The sequence below is a fragment of the Epinephelus moara genome, chromosome 17, assembly GCF_006386435.1.
Source record: "Epinephelus moara isolate mb chromosome 17, YSFRI_EMoa_1.0, whole genome shotgun sequence".
Classification (NCBI taxonomy): Eukaryota; Metazoa; Chordata; class Actinopteri; order Perciformes; family Serranidae; genus Epinephelus; species Epinephelus moara.
In genome coordinates this window covers 5,050,856-5,066,014 of record NC_065522.1, presented here as the reverse complement: position 1 = coordinate 5,066,014, position 15,159 = coordinate 5,050,856, and the positions used below count along the sequence as shown (strand labels likewise).

Here is a 15,159-nt window from a genome sequence, read left to right as displayed (position 1 = left end):
GTGCTCCCAGTCCCAAGGACGATGAAGCTGAGGGACAGACTAACCCCAGTCGTGATGAGGAGGAGGATGAGACCAGAAATATGACAGGTGCAATGTGAAGGCATAGCTTACTATGCATTACATTTTAGCCAGAGGAAAACCTTTTTAGTAGTATTAAGTGGGATTTTTTTGTTATAGTAATAAGTTGACTATAGGGCCTATTGCCCAATTTATACCTCCTTAGTTCATGGCTGTGAGCCATGGAGATATAAACTGGGGTTATGTAAAACAAGAGCAGGGCTGGGCAGGGCAGGGCAGGGCAGACAATTATATTGTGCATAAAATTAGATGCATTAGGATAGAGTCATATGCTTGTATTTTAAGTTAAATAATAAGCACATAACCATTTGTTGCATTTATTTTATAGTCTGGAATTAAACAATAACTGCTAATTTTCTTATGCAGTTGATTCTGAGGACAGCGTTTGTGTAGTGTGTACAAGCATATAGAGGATTATAGGTAGAAACCTGTGGGCCGGTGTCCCGGGCTTTAATTTGTGTCCCAGTCTGCCCCTGGTCTCGTCTCTTATACAACATATGTGAACATGTAAAGATACTTTATTTGCACTTAATTTCACATTCATACTTTTGTTTTTGTGCAATCTTATAATTCTGCATGTGACCACCACTAGAGTAAATCTAAAAGAAATCAGATATGAGCATTTGGACGCTCATTTTTCCTCCAAAAAAAACCAAACAATCGAGGAGCATAACCCCGGGACCCCCTAGCAGGTGCCGGGTCTCATATCCTTCTCACCTTTTTCACCCCTGACCCATTTTCATGCCTGTTGGTTACACTCATCTTGATACTGTGTTGATTATATTGCTCTTCTGTGCTTCTGGAGGAAAATTTGTGTGAAGCATCCATGTTTTCACAGACATGGATGTAAACTGTAAGATTAACTTCACTGGTGTTAACCGCCATTCCAAGACTCCATTCATTTTCATATGTCCACTACATGGCCAAAAGTACAAAGACAGGAGAAAGCTTTCTTAAATAAATTGTATGCTGGAGCATTAAGATTTCTATTCACTGTAACTAAGGAACCCAAATCAAAGAAAAACAGACCCAGACCAACACACACAAAAACACTGAACATCCATGTCCACATACTTTTGGTAATATAGCTAGTGTCTTTGCATGGTAAAATTAAACATTTTTTTTTAAATTTTGAACAGTTATTTTTAAACAGAAAATATAAAACGGCTCTATAACAGCATGGTGCATGGTGTTACATTAGCAGTGGTACAGAAAGTTTAAGTGACTACTACTAACAGAAATATGTTCCACGTGTTGATAATCATGATATATCATGCATGGTTGGGGACAGAAAGTAAACAGGAGGAATCAATGATGTCGACTACACTGATGAATAGCCCCACCCCTATCTATTTTGTTTTTACGTTTAGTTTTGAATCCATGTAGCAGTCGTAATAAAAATAATAATAATAATAGACTTTTTTTGTACAGCACATTTCAAAACACAGTTACAAAGTGTTTCAAGGACATGACATGAGAAAAGGGCATATAAGGACATGAGATTCATGGCTGATGTAATGTGTCTCCTCCAGCTCATTTCCACCATGTGATTGAGCTGCTGAGGTTCAGACAGGGAACGCTGTCAGGGATCTTCCTCTCTGCAGGTAAGAACTGATGCGTTCAATCATGTGTCATCTGTACTGTGCATTCATTGTGACTGTATGACGCTGTTAATTGGAGATACAGAAGTATGAAGAAGCTGATGATGACTCCTGTTTTTCTGGTCTACAACAGTGTTCCAGTTCTCTTACACAGCAGTGTTTGGGGCTTACACTGCCTTCATCTTCATCAGGACAGGTGAGGAGCATTGCATTTACACCTTACCTTTAAAGCTAAAGACACAGGTGCAGTCAAGGCAAGCGCTGGGGTTTAGTGTTGCTGGAGCCCACCAGAATGCTTTTCATTTTCTCCAAGGGAGGATTAGAATATATGCAGTTCACATAATCCAATCTAAATTAATATATATTTTTAAATGTTTGAAGATCCACTTATTACTAAAAGTATATGTCATCCAAGAGAGACAATTAAAAACTGACAGAACAGTCAAAGATGTCCTATTAAAATAGGGTGTTCTGACGGATTTGCATCGTCAACCCATGTATTGAGTAATATTACAAGTAAACATTCCACATTAAGAGTTGCTAGCAGCTGACCTAGTTAATTGAATTGTTTTTTTCTCAGTCTACACCTCTGCTGCAACAAAACATTGTTTCATTTTCTAGTTATAATTTAGTTTGCTAATGTATGTAAGACTTGCCACGGTATGAACAGTGGTCATATAAGCTTCAAAACCAGCCACAACATTGTCCTGAGCAAGACTGACCGTCCACTATTGACCAGTCAACAGACTGCAGTGTGTCTAGCTCCACCTTTTAGTACCAGATCTGTGTGCTAGGTACCCCAACAGAGGGGTGACAAAAAATCGTGGTGGTAAGGAACGGTTCTATTGGTACCATCCACAACTTTTCACAGTGGAAACGATTAAAATGTGTTCCAAACTGAACTGTACTGGACTGCTTGGTGGAAACAGGGCTTCTGTGACTCGGCTCTTTTACTACTCCTGTTGCTTGCTCAACAACAGGACAACAATGCCCCCTCATTCTGTGTTTGTATGTGTTATATTACAGAATGGCAAAGCTTGATAGGCTTTAGAGAGCCTGTCTTGTCACATCACCCCAAAAACACATGAACTTTCTATTAAACAAATACAACGTGTGCATTTTCCCCCGCCCACCTCTACTAAAATTTGATGTCCTTCATGCTGCCGTGCTCAGCTCATTGCCTGTCAGACACTTTTTGCTCCGTTGGTCTGTCCATAAATAAACATGATATTATCTTAATCATGTTGTCATTTTGCTGATTACTGATGCAATACAGGTTAGAGTTAACACTGTGCATCAAAAGTTGCTGAACACATCATTAACAGGGCATTTAAGTACCATTAATAACAGTCATTAAAGAACCTAGAGAATAGATAATGCCAGCTCGTTCAACAAACTGGACTGACAAAAACCGGAAATCCACCCAACTTAACTCCAGTGTTGATGTGTGTTGCAGGTCACCTGATGGGTCCAGTGCTCTGCCACTCCTTCTGTAACTACATGGGTTTTCCCGCTATCAGCACAGCGATGGAGCACCCCCACCGCCTCACCGTCCTCTCCTCCTACCTGATGGGGGTCCTCCTCTTCCTCCTCTTCCTCTTCCCCTTCACTGACCCCTCCTACTACGGTCTCCCTACACCGGTGTGCACCCTCACCTCCTCCCCCAGCTCCCTCTGCCTTTCCTGATCCCTGTCCCCACACACATCTCTGCTGCTGTCACGTCACCTTCCACTGATGAAGCAGTCAAGGGCGTATTTTTGCCAAGTTAGGGTTCAGGTAAGGTCCAGTTTGGACCTACAGCGTTAACAGCCATGTGGACTATGTTGCCATGGAGAGGTCGGGAAATCTGTAGCCATTTTCTATGGTCTATGGACCCTGGATATGTCAATGCATTACATGACATATTTCAGTTAATCAGCTGAAGTACAGCTGACTCAGTTTGGGCAGGTGGGGGGTTCGTAATGGGAATGAAGTATGACTGTCTGGTTGAAGGACAGTCTTTGTAATCTTTGGCCTTAGCTGCCATGCTGATACTGATTTTAGTGTAGTTACAACACTGAAGGACAGTTCCTCCTCAGACCCTCTCATGCTGACAGATCTCATCAATTTGTGATGAAGCATCATAATGTACCTTTTTGGTGTACTCATATTCCACTGCTGCCTCTTCTTTAAAGGATAATTCTGGTTAATACAACTTTGGTCTTATTTTAGTAATTTTGGCAGCCATTAATGTGAGTTATATGAGAAAGTTATTGGAAGGATTTGGAAACTAAGACATCACAAAAAAGTCCAGTCAGACAAGTGGAAATGAAATCCCAGGGCAACAGTAAAATTATTACAAAGTGTCTGTTTGCACTGTGGTGAGAATAGTCACACTGCAGCTATTCAGCTATTTAAACCCATTCCTCTGCCGCGTTATTATGGACCCCACTGTGTGCTGTGATAGACTAGTACTTGTGACCAGGGTTGGAATTTAACCTTTTTGTCCACCTGCCACTGAGGCTGGTGGATTCTAAATCTACCAGTCAGTCAATAGATGATCTTTTTTGGGCATATTCTACCAGCATTTGGGTGGTGGCTGGTGCTAATTTCCAACCCTGCAAGTGACACGTCGAGGTTGAAGGTGGTAAGGGTAAGAGCAAAGAGTTCATGGTAAGGCAAGTACTAGCCAATTTCGGGTATTCTCTGAGATTAAAGTAGTAAAAAACTGGTAAAGCACAGGACTTTCACACAGGAGACTGTTTGAGTCCCGAGTGAGTCATTGTGGGCTTATTATTTTTAGAATAAGTTGACATATTATTGTCAATTCTTAGGATGTATTAAGCTGCTACATGTACATTATGTACATAACCTTTAGCAGAATAGCTGAGTAGACCTGTTTTGCAAGGACACCCAGGAATATACACCTGGACATGAAGAGCTACAAAGGCTATTTACACACAGATGTTAACAGCTACATTGGCTATTTATCCCCAAATGCTATTAGCTACATATGTAGGTAAGTAGCTACAGCTAGTGTAACTACTTACACCCGAGTGTGAAAAGTTACATTGGCTGTTTACACCCTAGTGTCAATAGTAGTGATGGTCAGGACACCTGGGTGCAAATAGCATCTGCCAAATTATTACCCATTTGTGAAGATCAGCCCACTTCCTGGTTCAACTTTGAAAAACTGTACTTGTTGTAGTTGTATTGCATTAGCGCTGCAGCTGTTTAGTGTTTTCAAATTGTTATGGATTCCGTCACACTCGCTTTCAGCTTGACTTCCAATAACATGGTTAAGATAATCTTGATAAACTGTGTCGCCCCTCTTAACCAATAGAAATGATGGCCTCTGAAAATAAGACCTGAGTTCTGCTAAGCGACAGGTCTCATCCAAGTATAGAGTTTTCGGTCAAAAAATGAAAAAAAAAAGCTTTAGGTCTCAGGTCAGGTTCGGATTTTACATTTGGCTGAACTGGTTGGGTTCAGTGGAATCTAGCAGGTACTGTATAGGCCTGATTTGGGTCGTTGTTTTAGTAAACCAGAATTAGCCTTTAACACCTTTGAGCACCTCCTGAGTGACGCATGGGTTATGGAGGAACAGTCTTTCCAGTGAACACAGCGAGAGTCACAACCCTTACACAGAACTCAACATCTTTAATGGCTGCACTGCATTCTGGTCTATAGATGTTCATAGAGATGTTGGCATCTTTGCCTCTCCTGGTTGGGAGGTTTTCTTGATATGACTGTTCAATGACAAATGACCCTGCTGTAGCTGTACCAGAGTTAAGGACTGTTGGGTGACACCTTGGTGTGATGTAGGAATAGGAAATATACACCAGGAATTCAATCTGCATCACCTACAGTTGTTTTTAATGTTGTGGTTTCGTTTTTAAACAGTGACATTTCATCTGGATTTCTTCTATGTTTGAAATCAGACACGATGACTCTGCTGTTGCAGAGAAGCATTTTGCTGGAAGCGCTCAGTGTTTTGTACGATATATTAATGATTATTTATATACCTCTGCATGTTTCAGTGCTGGTAGTTGTTGTTTTGTTGGTGAAAGTGGGTGATGGGATAGGTTTGGGGGGGGGGGGTGTCTACTCTTCATAATGGCTGAAACATCCTCTGTGTAAGTGCACAAACACAAATGACAAACTGGTTGTACGTACTCATAGGAGAAAGGTCTAATGTCCTCAGGGAGGTGAAACGTGACTGGGTGATACTGGGACTTAGGCTGGGCTGCCATGATAATTGTGGAAAAAAATAGAACATTGCACATTTGGTTTGGTTTATTTAAAACGTTCACACCTGTTTGGTTTAAACAAACCCTGGTGTGTGTTAACCTGTTGAGTATGGTTTGTTTGAGCTGATGAGAAAGCTGTCAGTCAGACTGTGGTGTGGTTAAACAACCGGATTGAGACTGCTTGAAAAGAATATATTCTTTTCTCTAATTAATCACATAGTCAAAAGCAGTTAAAGGGTAACTTTTGGTATTTTTTAACCTGGATTCTATATCCCATGTTTTTGTGTGTAAATGACTAATGGGAACAACAACAACTTTTGATATTGGTCCAGCATTAAGCACTGCCAGCAGTGGCGAAACAGGCTGTAATATAATTCTTGGGGGCAACTAAGCACGAGTATTTGTTTTTGCCACTGACAGGCTCAGATTGTTATGCTGAGTGTCTGACAACATTATTGAAAAAGACCCCTACAGAGACAAACCTTTTGTTGAAGAGTAATATCTTTTTTGTGTAACCAGAAACAGCCCCGAAATTTGCCAACACCAAATCCACCAGATTCCATTTATATAAACAGTATTTTATCATTGTTAAACACACTTCAAAGTTGATAGAAACAAAATAAAACCCACAAAACCCGTCTTTCATCTACCCACTGTTCCAACAATCACCAACTCAAGTTCGGTTAAAATGAGTTCTTAATTCACTCAGTTAGATGTGAAAATATGCTGGCTCTATACACGCTGAAATGACTGTTTATTTAAATGGAGTCAAGTGGATTTGGTGAAGAGGATTTCAGGGCTGTCTCTGGTTAAACAAAAAGATCATACTCCTTAACAAAAAGGTCTGTTTCTATGGGGATCCTTTCAATAATGTTGTCAGACACTTAGAATAGCAATCTGAAGCTGCCAGTGATATAAACAAGCACTTTATATGGATGTAAATTGATGGTGCTCAGTTGCCTGCAGGGGTACATTGCAGCCTGTTTCACCACTGCTGGCTGCAGTACTCTCACTCAGTACTGGACTAATTTGAAAAGTTGTTGTTTCTATTAGTCACGTAGACACAAACACGTAAAAATAAGGTCCGGGTTGGAAAATACTAAATTTAGCCTTTGAATTTCAGTGAGTTGTGCTTGTATCATCCATGTACTTCAGTGGTTTATGAAGTCCATTACGAAGTGTGTGACAAGTGGTTTTTTTTGTTTGTTTGTTTTTTCTAGCCTGAAGCGTCCGCATTTGTGTCCTTACACAGAGTATGTTTTTGGTCTTAAAGCTGGAGATTATTATTAGTTGTCTTTTTTCCAAGGATCTTTACTTTGAGTTCCTAAAATGGCCTGTAAGCCTTTTTATCATATGCTGATTGCTAATTGTTTTTCCATTTTGAGCATCTTGCCCACAGGAGCTTACAGTCCATAAACTAGACACTATTCAGATTTGGTCCTTTGATTTTTTTAGGCTGTCTCTCACCCAGTATATCTGTAGATGCAATAGGTGTGATAATGCCTACTGCTCCCATTCTCTCTTGCTTTACTCATATATTGCCTTTAATTGAAGTGAGCCCAAGACTCTCACACTCAGGTGTCATTTAATAGAGGCAAGAATGCTCCAACCACTGCACTGCATGCTGCTACCACTATATTTATAATGCAGATCCAGAAAAGGTCAGTGTGCACATGACCTACCTTATCAAGGGAAACTTAATTATTTGTTTTAATAGTTTTGGCCATCATTCCCATCAGTTCTGGTGGCATTTAATCATTAACACAGGTATCTACAGAGTTCAAATGGAGTCGCAAATGGTTGTTACACAAGCAGTCAGAAAGGTTATAAGTAAATCAACTGTTTGTTTACCCCATTTTGCCTTAAAGGGACAATTTACCCCCAAATCAAAAATATATATTTTGTCCTCTAACCTGTAGAGCTATTTATTGGTCTAGATTGTTTTGTTGTGAGCTACCAAGTGTTGGAGATATCAGCTGTAGACATGTCTGCCTTCTCTCCAATATAATGAAACTAGATGGCACTCGGTTTGTGGTGCTTAAAGCACAAAAAATAATCCATTTGAAAAATTCATTAGTAATGTCTCTTTGCAGAAATCATGACCCAGTTACTCAAAATAATCCACGGACCTTGTTGTAAGCAGTTTAATGTAGGAACTATTAAGTGTCAAAATACACTTGGCAACTATATCACCATGCAGAAGGAAGTGTACATCTACTGCTAGCTTCCCTAGCACCATTGAGCTAGCTAATGTTTCAGCTCAGTTGAGGAGGACGCCATTAATGTTTACATCTCCTGATGTTATGAGCACAAGCCTCTCATCCATGAGTAGATACACACTTCCTTCTGCACTTCCTTGAGTAACCTGGTCATGATTTCTTGAAAGAGACATTGCTGTTGAGTTTTTAAATTTTTTTTTTTTTTTTTGTGCCGTAAGCACCCCAAGCCATCTTGGCCATCTAGTTCCATTATATTTCATTCAGAGCAGGCAGACATCTTTATGTCCCTTTAAGGGACACCTGGAATGTCTGATCTCTGATCTCAAACTGGATTTGAAGCCAGTTTGACAAAGCAACCAAACCGTATAATTACTACCTCTGGGTCAATCTTGAGATGCCATAGGGCCCAAAAGACTTTCCCATAGACTTACGTTTGGAAGGAAATGTCTGTAAATCAGTAGATACATTTTTTTTTGCTCCTGTGAAATGACTTGGTGCACTCTTGGGAGTCCATTCAGTTTTCTAACATTTCAAAAGTCGCAACAAGAGCCGCAACACTACATCATTTTATCCCCATTCACGTTAACAGAAGGCTAAACCGAAAGTAGCTGGCTTGATAGTTAAACTGAAAGAAGCTGGCTCGGCTGACAAAGTCTCTAGTGCATTTACTGTATGGTGCCTAATGATCAAACAATCAGCAGCAAAACAAAAGCAAACAGTCCAGGCCATCTGAGTAACTGGTGGCTCATGCTAACACCCCAATTTAGGAAATGTGTCACCAGTAAAACAGATGTTGGAGCATATACAAATCAAATGCTTGTGTTAGAGTCCAAATTAGCCCCCTGAATTAATAGCTAATGCAAATGAGCTAGTCCGTAGTGTCCGAGGTTAACTCAGACCAGGCCCTCAGGAAGTGCTCTGGGCTTTGAAGCCAATTTTCATAATTACCACACAGTGAAATTACAACTTCGGAGTCTGTCACTTGATGACACTGGAAAAATACTTTCCCCATACCTTTACACAGTAAAGGTCAGTGGATACAATTTTTTAAGCCTCACAACCCCCATGAAATGACTTGTCTTACTATCAGAATTTAATGCATTTGGTCCAATAACATTTGGAAAGTCTGGAGGAGCCACATGATGAAATCATTTTATCCCATTTCAAGTTAGTGGAGCACTAAACTCGAAGTAGCATGCTCAGCCAGTAGTCTCTAGTGCACTTGACACGGTAATTTTGGTAAAGTTGAACTTTCTTGGCTACATGCTCCACTAAGCAACTTTCATAGGAATGTACAAGGCCCCGCCTCCAATGCTTTGTCCAGTTCTCTTGACACATCCATGGTGCACATGTATTGCAGAGGGGATTCACATTGGGTCCAAGCTATTCCACTGATTGACAGTTGGTTGCAGTGAGAAACACAGCAATACACCAACAAAGGCAGGGAGGAAGAAGATTGCTAGCTTGTGAACACGGACAGAGACAATACATGAGGTAAAACATAAAACAGAAATGCATCCAACACTTTGTTAGGCCCCACGAATACACACAGTGTGTTTTGTAGAGGACTGAATGTAAATCTGATATTTGTGTGTTTACAGGGAAACTCCAGGGCACCTTTAAGTGTAGAGCAACAATTGCCTAGTGTCCTGATTTTTAAGTGGTTGCTCTCACCAGACCTTAGGAATAGTTTGTCTTAAATGCCATCAGACACTGTTAGAAATAATGGCCAAAACTTTATGAAGTCAGAGTTGTGTGTACTAGACTTCTTTGCAATCTTGTCATATTCTGGTTCTCCAGAGGCGACATCAGCACGCATCACTGGCTTTATTTCTTTAAAAATGTTATTTAATTTGACCTCATAGAGTGATTGGTACAACCAGCCAGTGTCCTTGCTGTAATAACAGCCAATGTGTAAAACTAGAAGATGACTCGTTAACCTCTCACTGCCAGGGGCGTAGCAGCAAATTCTGGGCCTTACGCTTAAGCAGTCATGGTGGACCCATCTCTCTCACGCACATTTTGAAATTTTTTTTCAAAGTCAGTTTGTATTCTTTCCCTTTCCTTTCCTTTATGGGGATTTTCTGTGCTTGGGGAAATATATGAGCAGCATATCAATCACCTACTCAGCAGTAGCTCAGTTTAGAGACGAATCCTAGTGCAGGGCCGGACTAAACCACTTGGCTGAATAAATCAGTCCTTCAACTGATTTATTCAGCCAATTTAATCTAGTTATGTCACTAATTATTTTGAAAATTGCAAACAAAACCAGACTTTTCATTCCAGGCCCTCCTTCCTTTGGGGCCCTGGGTGATCAGTTCCACTTTTCCCCCCACAACAATGCCCCTGCTCACTCCACTGTTTGAGGTGATTTGTAACTCACAGGTGGTGATATCTGAGGTGCTTCTGAGAGTGACTGAACTCAAAATGGCAAAAACACTCTAAGCTATATTTATACTGTGAAGAAGAAGAGGTGGGCTGTTTGGGTCTTCAGCAATAAATCCTGTATGTGGGAACGTTTTTGGATCCATTTTATGTGATAGAGCATGTGAAGCAGAAGATGAAACATGTCTGTTTATGTATGCTAACCACTGGTGGTAGTGGAGTTGGTAGGTTGTAGCTCACCTACACGAAGCTGCCAGCAGAGGGAGTCAGAGCACTTTGTCAGAGGCAGAGTTACTGTGAACTCACTGAGGGCGACTCTCCATTCTGTTTATCAGCCTGTCTGACAGCCGTCATCCGTCACTGGAAAACCAATTCGCTCTAACTTATTTTAACTTTAGCTTCAACACAATTACGTCCCAATAGAGGAGACTGATGCAGAGAAGAGGGACCCTGTGGTGAGACTTTCACTGATGCTGGATCCCTGTTAGAAAGTTTGTTCTGCCACATTTTGTGTTTCATACCAATAGATTTGTTGTCGTATACCACATCCATACTCTACAAATAAGCTGTACAATAGTCAGTAACATTTTGCCCCAAGGTTGAATTGTATTCACATATTAATGGATCATCTATAAGAGCTGGAGGTCCAGTCTGGGTTTCACTGGAGTTTTGTGACTCAGTCTTTACAGTAATTCCCAGGACCTCAGTGAGTGTCTACAAATCCTGTAAATGTGGCTATAGTAAAGTTTTCAAATATAGGGTCAGGGTTAAGGTGAAAATTAAATTTGATTATATAGACAAGATAATATGCCTCAAACCTATATAAAGCCACTATGTGTAGATTTTGCAATACATGTAATTACAGCATCTTTTAAATGATTTTTCTGTCAGGTTGTTTTTTTTGTAGAAAAAAGAGTCGTTTCCAGTGAAAATTGGTTTCAGACTTTGGCCTCTAGTTTACTGTTGGTGAACTGGCACTGTTGCTGTGCTGTGTTGATCTGTAAACAAACTGAATCAAACAGGGGCTGTTTGTTGCTTTTAGCCTTTGATTCTCAGTGTCCAGGGGATGGGTGTTTCCATAGTTACTTTGAGGGTGTAGCCAGGGCAGTCCATAAGAGGAGAAAAGGGGGGCCCAGTCGCTAGGGGGAGCCCATGGAAGCCAGCAATAATAACCAAATTTTATTTTGAACTTAAATATGCACCAAGGATTTTTTTTTTTTGGTTTTTAGTAAAATGTGTCCTGTTTCATAACAAAACCCCCTCTCATTAAAAAGTGAGTCTCTTTTTTTCTGCACTATTGCTAAAAAGAAAACACGGGTGGTGGGCTGCATGGTCTGAGAAATTTACTGATCTAAACTAACCATTAACTAATGTTTGAATGAATTTCCCTACTATGCTGGGAACTACAAAAGAGGAAGCAGGAGAGGGCCTTAAACTCAAATAATAATATAATGAACTTTTTTCAGTCAGCTCAGAAAGCTGCTCTGACCCAGATTCAAATGGCGAATGATAGCTAGGAGGTTAATGTTACAATGACGTAGCTAGCATGAGTGAAGGAGTCACTAGACATTTCTGTGGGCAGTGTATCAATGTACATCACTGTTAGCCACAATGTCTTTTGATGTTACCACTGGTGGGCGCCACAATTTAAAAAAAAAATGCTGCACATAGTGGCTTTCATTTATTAAAATCAACATCAATCAAATAATCATCAAAGCTCAACTTTAGAAGTCTCCTACAACCTCATTGCCTGTTAAGAGTGTGCCATACCATTGTTCCGACAGCCCAAAAATTCCGAAGCCCCATTAGTCCAAAAAATGTCCCACTGGACTGAAAGTCCATTTCTCCGATAGCCTGTTATCCAAAATGGAAACACCTATCACTCCTCAGTCCAGTTTCTCTGAAAATACAAACTCTTTGCATTTACTTTCCCAGTGGTGTTTGAGCCACTGACCCCAGGTGTTTGTACAGACCCTTTGTGGCGTTCGACCACCAATGCTGAGCATTTTTACTGACCATTCGTAGTGTTTCACAGCAGCATTTGAGCCAGGATTCGAGGCATTTTCTTGCGGGGTTGGTGCCACTGATCCCATGTTGTTTTACTGACCCTTTTGCAGCATTTCCAGCAGTGTTTGAGCCACGGTGCCCGGGTTCTTTTACCACCCCCTTTGCAGCGTTTCTCAGTGGCGTTGGAGCCACCAATCCCAGGTTGTTTTACCAACCCCTTCACGGCATTTCCCAGCGGTGTTTTAGCCACTGAATGCAGGGGTTTTTCCCTGTTCCACCCCTGCCTTTCCACTGACTTCTGTGCCAACAAATGAGGGTGTTTTAAGCCAAAACATGATCTTTTCCTAATCATAACCAAGTGATTTTTGTGCCTAAACCCACCCACACTTCACCAAAGTATTTTTGACAAATGAAACCTTGTGTTTTACAGAAATGAACACTGGCATAATTTTTGGTTTTGGTTTGTGTAACTGCAGGGAGTGTGCATTTTCAGAGAAATAGGACTTTGGAGCAATGGCTGTTTGTTTTTGGGATAACCAGCTGTTGGTGAAATGGGCTTTCAGTCCAGTGAGACATTTTTCAGACCAACAGGGCTCAGAAATTTTGGTACGTCAAACAATGGGCAGTCCCCATTAAGAGACCCAGCGCAGAACCAAAGGTTCACAAACTAATATATATGTGCTGTTATATCTCTTTGAAGCACTGTTTTCTAAAGGGAAGCAATCACTTTCTGCAGAAAAAAATATTCCTTCCAATCCTGACATGAAATGACATTCTAGATCAAGTCACACTTTGCCAGCTGTTCTGTGTCAAGCTTCATATTAGCACTTTCTATTTTCCATCCTCTCCATTAGAAAAGGCACACAACAGGGTCAGCCTATGTCCCTTTTACTTATTGTTCTATCCATTGAGCCCTTTGCTAAGGCTGTCCCCCAATCAGCTAATCCAAATATCTTATTGAGTTTCTGCGAAAGAGGAACAGCTCAAGGGTGCTCCCTTTATTTTCCTCACAGCAAGCTCAGCAGTGATGAGTGATTATGCATTGTTCCTTCACTCACAGCCCAGACATTACTCACAAACAGGCTGTCACTCAGAATACTTAAACTTATGTCTCTGTATGATGTTGAGCTTTTCAGTTTCCTGTCAGCGGCTTAACCTCACACACCACCGGGGTGAAATACTAGTTTTTTTTATCACTGCTGTAAAAACAGAAACACTTCATGTTTCTTTCTCAAACAGCATCCTCAGCCAACAACAACACGTCAGTATTTGCTGTTGAAAATGGTGAAGCTGTATTAATATGCAGAGAGCAGCATTGACAGAGACTGCAGAGTCTATTTTTGCTAAGCTTTAGCAGCTCCGTTATTTTAATACACAACACCCAGAGGAAGAATAATTTCAAATGTGCATTTTCAGAACTTGTGAAAAAAATGAATCGTGAGTCAGCTGGTGAGACAGAACTCCACAGATGTTTATATTGAGCACTATCTTTTGTAATCAGATCTATTTTGGTGACAGGAACAGAGTGTACAGATATGTGCATGTATTTTATGCTCACTGTGTCACACTTGTTGTACAATTCAAGTTAGAGACGACAGAACCGTGTTTTAGTATGACAATCTTTTACAGAAACTTTGGAATCACTCTGCAAAATATCTATTTGTAAATAAATAATGTTCTTTTATATATCGCTTAGTGTCTGTGCTGTTATTGATGCCTCAGTTCATTTTCTCTCTGTGGTCTTTGTGAACCATTTATGCTGTTTTTTTACTGTATTATAATGAGCTTTAGGATCCACCACATAATGTTGATACAGATACGATTAGGGTGATGTATTCTGAAGAAATCTGTCGTGTCCTAAAAGTGAAAAACATTCACATAAAGCAACAGTTGTGTGTTAAATAAATATTCATCTTTTTTATGTGAATAATCCAACATGATCTCACAGAAATACTTGAAATGACCCATCCACCACCCTGACTTCCCAATATGGACTTTCTCACTGCTCATACTCCCCATGGGGGCATTGTATTAACCACCACCCAATGCGTGATGTCGTGTAACCAGGAAATTCTTCTGTCCACCACGACAAAGGATCCTAATAGATTTTCCACTGGCCAAGTTTCTGGCAGTTTACTGGTGCTGGCATGTTATTTTAACTAGGGCTGTACCTGACTCAGAATATTTCAGTCCAATCAGATTTGGCTGTTTAATGTGAATATACATCAATTTGTCCTTCTCCATACAAAGTTTTAAAGTTTGAATGGGGCTCAGCGGGATGTTCAGTGTGAAAGTGGCATTCACGTTATATAGTAAACAAGCTAACAACGCTAACGATGCACAACATTTTTTGCCAACACTAGATATCAAACAAAAGCCAGAGACTGTGGCATATTAAGTTACTGTGAGCTGTAAATTTACCAATTCCAAGCAGAAGAGAGAAGATAATGTTATCTTGTAGCCTTATGGTGGAAAGTTTCTCCTCCTCTGTGCTGCTGCATCACGCCCCCTATACAAAAAAGTGGCATCAAAGTCAACAGTGCTCACTCTGCAGCAAAATCGTAGGACCAAAACATCCTGCACAGCACACTGACTAGCAAAAACAAAAAAAAAAGAAAGAAAAACGACTACTTTACTTGA

At 40.5% G+C, this 15,159-nt stretch overlaps 1 protein-coding gene across 1 annotated transcript in view; it reads left to right on the top strand.

Moving 5' to 3' along the window:
* rce1a (Ras converting CAAX endopeptidase 1a) overlaps positions 1-14,741 on the top strand; it is a 24,258-nt gene extending 9,517 nt beyond the window's left edge. The window contains exons 6-8 of the mRNA XM_050066828.1: positions 1,611-1,682; positions 1,813-1,875; positions 3,136-14,741. Of these exons, the coding sequence (XP_049922785.1) occupies positions 1,611-1,682; positions 1,813-1,875; positions 3,136-3,365 (365 nt within the window). The 3' untranslated portion in view covers positions 3,366-14,741. The remainder of the gene's footprint in view (positions 1-1,610; positions 1,683-1,812; positions 1,876-3,135) is intronic.
* Positions 14,742-15,159: the final 418 nt, after the last annotated feature.